Source organism: Falco biarmicus, chromosome 2 (genome assembly GCF_023638135.1).
Source record: "Falco biarmicus isolate bFalBia1 chromosome 2, bFalBia1.pri, whole genome shotgun sequence".
Classification (NCBI taxonomy): Eukaryota; Metazoa; Chordata; class Aves; order Falconiformes; family Falconidae; genus Falco; species Falco biarmicus.
In genome coordinates this window covers 23,145,649-23,153,970 of record NC_079289.1, presented here as the reverse complement: position 1 = coordinate 23,153,970, position 8,322 = coordinate 23,145,649, and the positions used below count along the sequence as shown (strand labels likewise).

Genomic DNA, 8,322 nt, shown 5'->3' with positions numbered 1-8,322 from the left:
ATCTCTGCATGTGGATGTGGCATAATGACTGTCAAGTGCACTGAGAGCCCCACTGGGCTTTGCAAGGTACACGAGGTCTGCAGCAGAGGCCCACGTGTATCAGAGAATATTAATACTGTCTGGTTGGGGGCATCCATTGTGATACTCTACTGCTGTTCAGACAAAATTATACCATACGGGGGAATTCTCTTTGCTACTTTACATATATGAGGTACCTTTTAGGGCTGAGGATTAGTCCTAAATTGTCTGGCTGACAAAGTCAGTTCATAAAGGATACAGGCACATGAGTGCACACACTCTTTGTAATGTGTGCACCTACTGGAACAGCGTCAGTGCAAGATTCTTCCTGGCAGCCTACAGCCGCTGTGCCTGCTGTGAGGATGCGCTAGCAAACTTGCATCTGCACACCCAGAAAGTCTCCTAGCTGTTCCCCAGAAGGAGCTCGGCAGCTTGGTCTCACAGGACAAAATGTGTTTGTCCCTCAGGTACCTGCATGCTGCTGCCCAGATTGCACGGCAAGGGAGGAGCAAGCTGGGATGCTTCATCATCCCTATCACGAGGGTGAAAAGCTGTCCCTGGCTACCTCTCCTCAGCCCCAAAACAGGAGCGTGAGGAGGCACACTTTTATATCAGAGCTTGTGCCATAAAGGACCAAAGAGCTGGTGGGAATGTGCTGGCAGACAAGGATGTCGTGAGTTTCAATGCAACTGCCACAACAGCACTTCAATAGCAGCACTCCAATGCCCAGCGCTGGTGTTCCTCACATCCCAGTGCCAGCCAGCTGGCTCAGACCCCTGCTACTGAACAGGCACAAGGAGCGCACACATACATGCCTCTATGGATGCTCATCTACTCCAGCGCCAGTGCCCTGTTAAAGAGGGTGCCAGACCCCTTGGTAAACCCATGTCTCTATTTTGAAATGACTTTTCAAAACAAGTCTGGTCAATGTGGGCAGGAAGGGAGGTGGGGGCTGGAGAGTCTGCAGGGCCCTGCTGAGCCAATTAGGGTCCCCTGAGGGGACTTTCCTGTTGGACCTGGGCCACTGGGAAAGGACACGTAAGGAACATCACAGGGCCAAACACCAGGCGAGACTGACTGACTGTTGTAGGAAGGTCAGGTTTTGGTCTCTCACCTCCTAAGTTCATCATCCCAACAGCCATGGGAAAAGGAGCCAGAAAGATGCCGCCCACAGAATGTCCTAACCACTAGCTTGCCTGGCCATCCCATCGCAGTCGGGTGATGTGGGGAGTCAGCAGAGGAGGAAGCAGGGAAGGAGAAGCCAGAGGTCTGAGTCACAGGAGGCAGAGGATGGAGGCAGGCCACCAAGGAGAGGAGCAGTCCAAACACTTTGTGTCTGCATGTCCCAAACCTGACAGTGCAGCATCTGCCTAGTGTCACCACGCCCTTGCACCTTCCAGCAAGGGAGCACAATCGACAGTCACAGCAGGGCATGGGTACTGCCTTGTGCCTGTCCTGCACTGTCACATCTCCATACCCCCCCCCCCTCCCGCCCCCCCCCCATTGTCCTGGGGTGTCCAGAGAGGCCCACAGTATGCCGTGGGCTGCAGGGTCATGCTCTCTGATCACCGGTGGGATGGAGCTGTAGGAGTTTGTAGGTCTCCCTGCCCCACAGCTATACAAAGAGCTGCAGGGACCTGGGAAGGGCAGCATGGCACATTTGTTTTACGGACAGGGCTTGAGGCTGTCCTAGCAGTGGCAGTTTTACCAGCTCTGCCTTCACCCTTGGTGCCTGGGGATGCCAAACCCACAGCTCTCCACACCAAGCTCAACCCATGTGCGGAGCTGTGTGGACCTTCTCCACGGAGATTTCCCGGGAGGGACAACATCTCTGTTCCTGTCTCTTCCCACTGGTCTCGCTTATTTCGGACCTGCTCCGGGATGAAAAGCAAGTCCCGTCTGGGTGTGGGCAAGGATCGATGGCAGCCCAGGGACCCAAGCACAATCCCCAGGCTGCAGGGCATGATACCCGGCGGGTCGGGCGGTGCAGAGCTCAGCGTCACCGCGGGGATACCCGAAGCATCGGCCGCCGGTACAGGAAAGGCCGCTGCACGCCACCGGAGAGCCCGGAGGGAGCGGAGGGCTCCGCACAAAGGGCTTTTCCCTGCGCGAACGGAGCGGCGGCGGGAGCGCAGGGCCCCGGTGGTCCCGCACCCTCGGGGGGCAGATGCCGGTCCGGCCCCGCCGCCTCGCCACCGCGTTTGGCACCCGGGGGGCTGCGGGACCTGCCGGCTGCTTTTCCACCGGGGGTCTCGGCCAGGCGGGTGCGGGAAGCCGCGCGTAAAAACGGGCGCTCCGCTCCCTCGACGGCAAAGCGTTGTCCGGAGGCTGCGAGGCCGGAGCGGGCCTTCCCGAGCCCGGTGGCCGTGCAGGAGGGACCCCGCAGGCTCGGCCCCGGCCCCTGCGGACTAGTGGGGGACCGGGTCCATCCTTCCCGGGTAGCAGCGGCGGGCACCTGGATAGAGGAGCCGAGCCCAGCCGCCAGCCGGCTGCTTGTACTCACCTATAGCTGTACGTATAGGCGTGTGCAAACAGTGTCTCTCCCTCAGACTTGCGAATGGGACGAGAAGGGAAGAAAGGTGTTCAGCCGAGCGGGTCCTCAGCCTGACCTTTATTTTCTCTGGGAGCACCGAGAGAGCCCCCAGGACGGGGCGCAGGGGTGCCCCGCATCCCGCACCTTCAGCGCGGCCCGGAGAAAGGAACAGCGCTTGCCAGCCGCGATCACAGGGGCCGGCGAGCCCCGGGGCCGGGCTACGGCGGAGAGGGATGGAGAGCGACGGTGCGCCCAGAGCACGCCGCGGGCACAGAGCAGCTGCTTTCTACGTGAAGCGAAGGAAATAAACCACCAACGAGCTTTTATTGTTATAATCGTCATTATTATCATCGCCATCGTCGTTTCTCTGCACATAAATAAATAAATAAATATCTCCCGGGGTGGGGTGGGGGGCGGGGGGAAGGGGACGGAACGATACAACCAGAGCTGCGCGCCCGGCAGCGACGAAGTCAAAACAAAATCAAGAACAATTTTGGAAAGAAAAGAAAAAAAAAAATAAAAAAGATCATAACCCAAACAGCTCCCGACCCTCCCTGTCCGCCCGCTTTCGGGCACCGCCGAGTTACCGGAGGGATGCCGGGACAGCATCTCTCCAGGCAGCCCGCACCGCCCGCCGCCGCGCAGCATCCGCGCTGTCTCGGTGTGCGGGCAGGTCTGAGAGGAGCCTCCCGGGCCCGGGGCTGCGCCTGCGGGGAGACAAGTGAGACAGCACTACTGGGGGACGCCTGGGGTCCTAGGGAGCAGTTTATTTACAACAGGGCGCACGGACACCCGCCCCCACGGGCCGGGGGTCTAGAAAGGCGAGAAAGTCCTTCGTAAATTACACAGATTATACAAAACGGTATAAAATCCTTCTGCTGGATGTCAGCACCGGAGCAGGCAGGAGTCTCTCTCCTGCCCTCGCTACAGTTCCTGGGGAGCCGGGGTGGGCGTGGGGGGGGGGGGCTAAGGGGTGACTGCGAGGCCTCTGTCGTCCTTCCCCGAGGAGGACGGAGACATGCGCAAGTCCTCGTCGTCTTCTGAGCACTTGGTGGTGGAAAGGGACGAGCATTTGCAGCTGTGGCCGGCCCCCCCGCCGCGGTGGGAGCTGCTTTTGCCTTCTTTCTTGTGCTTGACCCGTCGGTTCTGGAACCAGATCTTCACCTGCTTCTCGGAGAGGTTCAGGTAGGTGGCGATCTCGATTCGTCGCAGCCGGGAGAGGTACATGTTGGCGGCGAACTCCCTCTCCAGCTCCAGGAGCTGCGTGCTGGTGAAGGCGGTGCGCATCCGCTTGCTGCTGGGCAGCTGGCTGGACGTGCTGTCTGCGGAGCGGAGCGCACCGTCAGGACCTGCCGGACCCGCCGCCGCCCGCCCCGCAGGGCCGAGCGCCCGCCAGTCCCCGCTGAGCGCCCCCCGCCCCCGAAGCCCCGCCACCCGCTCTGCGGGGCCGCAGCCCTCCCTCCTCCGGGGGCCGGCGACTCGGCAGGCGGCTGCCGGCCTGGAGCCCGAGCTGACGGGGTGCCGGGGCCGCCTCCCCCCGTTCCCACCGCCTGGGTCGGAGGCTCGGCGGGCAGCAGCGGGGCTTCCCCTGCGCGTCCTCTGGGGACGCCGGCAGAGAGAGGTGCCGGGACTTCCCGTCCAGCCTGCGGGCGCTGGGCAGTGACCCACCTCCCCATGTGCCGTCGGCAGGGTCCTGCCTCCCTTGGGATCCCCATCACCTCCCAGCAGCGAGCGCCGTTAGCATGCAGGCGTGCCCCCCCTGTCCCCCCTTCGTGGTGCCCCCTTACCCACGGAGATGCAGTGGAATTGCCGGGGGTCGGGCAGCGGGTAGGCTCCCTGGTAGAGCGCCGGTGCGTGCCCGACGCTGACGGCGGAGACGGAGTGCTGCTGGCGGGCCAGGGGCGAGTGGCAGTACTGGGAGCCGAAGGGGGGGAAGGAGGCCTTGATGAGGGGGATGGCGGGCGGCGGCGGGTGCAGCTGGGAGGCGGTGACACAGAGCGGGCAGACGCAGAGCAGCCCGGCCTTGCGAGCGTGGCAGGCGCCGGCCGGCAGCCCGGGCAGCGGGTGCGAGGGGTGCACGGCGTAGGGGAAGAGCGGCGGCGGCGGGCTGCCCTCCCCCTTCTTCTCGCCCGCCTCCCGCAGCACCAGCGAGTCCACGAGGAAGGAGCGCGGCATGGCCCCGCGCAGCGCCCGCGCAGCGCCCGCGCAGCACCCGCGCAGCACCCGCGCAGCGCCGCTGGCCAGCCCGAGTGGTGCTGAACGGCGCCCTCCCGCCCGCTTTAAATAGCGCCCGCGCCATGTGATGGCGGCGCCGGGGCGCTCAATAGGCTTTCTGTGCCTCTTCTCTTGGCATTCACGCCGCACGCTCCCTCATTATTTCCCTTGTTAACTAAATGAACTGCATAATGTACTCTATTCTTGTCGACCCCACCCACGCCGTAGCAGGCGGCCTCTCCCCTCCTCTCCCTTTGGCGGGGTTATTTTCTCATTCTCTCGCGATTTAATATTCTTTTCTTTCTCTTTATCGCTCTCCTTCGCTTTCAGACCAGCTTTCAGCCCGCTCCCCCTTGTTTATTTTGTCGGTGCAGCCGCGGTCTCCGCCGGCGCCAGCTTCCCCTGCCAGCCCCCCCGTGCCTTTCCCACCTGTGGCAGCAGGTCGGGCCCCCAGCCCCGCCGGCCCCTCTCTCGCCCGTCGCCGCTGGGCTGCTTCGTCCCCGTTACAGCGCCCGCCGCCGTCCGCAGCCCCGCGCCTTTGTTCCCAGCCCGGTGCTGGGACCCATCGCTTCTCGCCGTCGCCGCCGTCGGGCGAAACCCCCGGCCACTTGAGATGTGCCCGCCGGTGGCTCCACGGGCAGCCACGTCCGCCCGGCCCCTGCGTGGGCGTGGGCGCCCGGGCACGGATAACGGCCACGGAGCGCCCCGAGCAGCGCGATGTGCCGGTGCGGGCACAGAGACCCCGACGCGCAGATACCACTCCGTGCCGGAGGCACCCGCGGCGAGCGCTTGAGCGGAGGGACAAGAGACTCTCGGCAAGCTCCGCACCTCTTCATACCTGGTCCCCCTGCCCGCTTTTACCGGTAACACCGGCCACCGCACCGCCGTGCTCCACGCGTGGCCGCCCCGGTCCCGGCCCCGGTCCCGGCCCCGGCCCCGGCGCGCTGCGCAAAAGCGCGCCGGGGAGTCCCTGGGGCTGCGGGGACCGGCAGGGGACCCGTTTATTTCTCTCCTAGGATGAGATTTAGCTTAAACACAGCGGTGGCGTCTGAATTTTTTAGCACTGGCTGCTGAAACTTCCAACGCGAATTTCTGCGCGTTGGTCTGAGCTAATGCGCACCGGGCGCTCCCCCGCGCAACCGTGCGCGGACCGCGCAGGAGCTCCCGGAGCTGGGCTCCCCGGAGCGAGATGAGTTTGTAAGTGAATAAGGAATGCTAACAAATAGAGAAAAAAAATTTCCTTGGGATATGTCTTGTTCTCCGATCTTCCCGTTTAACATATGGGAAAACAAGGCAAAACACGCACCCGCCGAGTCCCGTCAAAACGGGGGGCGATTTCTGCCTGCAGTAACCTGCCCGCCTCAAAAACAAATGGATTTTTTTTAAAGGGAAGGGGAAAAGGGAGGAAGCGAAAGAAAAGCCTTGAAAGCAGTGTAACCCCGTGTCTCCGGCTTGCGCAGAGGCTGTTATTGCCTGCAGTCGCTTTTCTCACTGAAATCTATGGGAGTTTTGCCGTGATACTGTTGATACCCGAACCTAGAAATGTACGTATGTGCACAAATAAACGGCGAAAAATACAGAGCGAACAAAACGAATGCTGGTAAAAATTCCGTCCCGCAATGATTTAGAAAGGATTGCCAAGTGTCCTTCCCCTGAAAGCGTTAACGGGGTTTGGACTTTTTTTGTTTTGCTTTGCTTTTAAGGAACTGGCAATTTAAAACATTTTCCGCCGGAGCTGGCGCCCGGGAAGGGGCATCTCTCCCCGCTGAGAAGTGGCCAGCCACCGAGGGGGGGGGGGGGTTCAGCCTCAGCCCGAGGGATTCCCGCTGCCCAGGGGCTGAACCCCAGGGCTCCGAGCCGCAGGGAGGCAAAGGGTTAACAGCTCCTGAATGCACACCAAGCCCAAAGCTACTGGGAAAGAATATCCAAAAAAATAACCAGTTTTTTTTCCAGCCGCTGGACCTTATTGAATGTCATTGAAGAAAGTTTTGAATGCCAGATAAAGAGAGGCGAATTAAAGTGTGTGACAGCAGAGGATAAGCAAACACAAAGAGAACTCTGTCACACTTTGGGCAAAATCCGTGGGCTTTTTACCAAGCCTCTTCGCTATGATTGAATTAAGTAATAGGAAAACATTTTCTTTCAGTTTAGAGCCATTAGACAAAAACTTCAAAGCGAATAACACTTTTTAATGTGCAGTCCAACAATGGAATCTGTTTTGTGCTGAAATGTTTAAATGGTTTGTTGTGCAACTGTGGGCTGAAATAACCCAGACTGCAGCAAAATAGCATCCTCAGGCCGTTTTATGAGCGCTTGAAACTAGCACAGACCTTTAATCCCAGCGCTTTAAACTAGCCTCCCCAGCCTTTTTCGCCCCCTCCTTTTTTTTTTTTTTTTTTTTTTTTTTTTTTTTTTTTTTTAATAGGGGAAATTCGCCTCGTATGTTTGCTATCTCGCAACGATCGCCGCTAAACGAAAACGGCTCCGGGAGCGGGGGGAAGCGAGCGGCCGGCGGGGTGCGCGCTGCGGGCGGCGCGGGGGGCGCCCCTCCCTGGGCTGCGGGGCGGCCCCGCCGCGACCTGCCTCCGCCAGCGGCCGCACGCTGCCGGGCCACCCCGGCCTCGCGGGGGGTCGTGCCGGGACAGGGGTGCCCGGTGCTTGGGCTCCGGAAGGAGAGAAGTGCCGGGCCCCCGCGCTCCCCCCGCACTGGCTGTCACACCCCCCGGAGAAGGGGATGGGGAGGTGGTAGGGCGAGCATCACTTGGGGGGGACCCTCAGTGAAGGTGGGGTCCGGTGTCATTGCGGGGAAGGAAGGAGAGAGGGAGTAAAAGCGTTGGCACTGACTGAGGCGTGTCTTCCCCCTTGGGGGTTGGGGGGGTGTGTGTTCTGCCACCCTGCCTGTGAGGGGAGAAGGTGTCACACTGCCACTGCCTGGGGACAGCTGTATGGACATTGGCTTCAAAGAGGTCCCTCATCATTTTGAGGGGCACGCCGTTGCCTTTTCTGACGAGGCCCTCACTCTCCGGGTGGTTCCTGTTAATATCTGGGGGTGGGGGGTGACGTACGCCATCAGTTCCTGAGGAAAGCATGGAGAGGTGCGTTGGTCTGGGGGCAGGGGAGGTGAGGATGAGATCCTAATGGGGTGGAATGGAACGACTATTTCCAAGGAGACCATGTCCTTGGTAGCTGAGGAGGGCTGACAATTTGTGAGTGACTGTAATATTTCCCAGCCTAGCCTGAGAAACGATTTTCTAATGACAAATAAACCAATGTAAACCAAAGCCAAATCACAAGCCACACACCACAAGCCACACAGCGTGTGGTGGATTGTCCAAAGAATGTGCCTTTATACATTGGACAAACACACCCAGGAGCAAGCCTGTAAAGTACCTGTGCACCCTTTTAATTAACTTGACCACAGAATAAACTTAGGTTTACTGGAGTAACCAGAAATATATTTTTCTAAAAAATCACTGCTTTATCAGCAAAATTGATTTTTGTGGCTGCTGTACTTTCCTTGTTGGTCTCTTGCTTCATTGAACAGGTCTAACTGCATG

The 8,322-nt window shown here is 60.0% G+C and overlaps 1 protein-coding gene across 1 annotated transcript; it reads right to left on the bottom strand.

Annotated features, from left to right (window-relative positions):
* Positions 1 to 3,517: 3,517 nt before the first annotated feature.
* On the bottom strand, positions 3,518 to 4,726 carry GSX1 (GS homeobox 1). Its single transcript, XM_056329737.1, has 2 exons — positions 4,339 to 4,726; positions 3,518 to 3,873 (listed from the first exon to the last, which is right to left on the bottom strand). The coding sequence occupies exons 1-2, from the start codon at positions 4,724 to 4,726 to the stop codon at positions 3,518 to 3,520; spliced, it is 744 nt and encodes a 247-aa protein (XP_056185712.1).
* Positions 4,727 to 8,322: the final 3,596 nt, after the last annotated feature.

What these genes read in the sequence shown, in the direction of transcription:
- GSX1 (XM_056329737.1), bottom strand. Translation starts at nt 4,726, where the DNA reads ATGCCGCGCTCCTTCCTCGTGGACTCGCTGGTGCTGCGGGAGGCGGGC. An exon ending in ATTCCACTGCATCTCCGTGG is followed by an intron (nt 3,874 to 4,338) that starts GTAAGGGGGCAC and finishes TCCGCTCCGCAG; the next exon opens with ACAGCACGTCCAGCCAGCTG.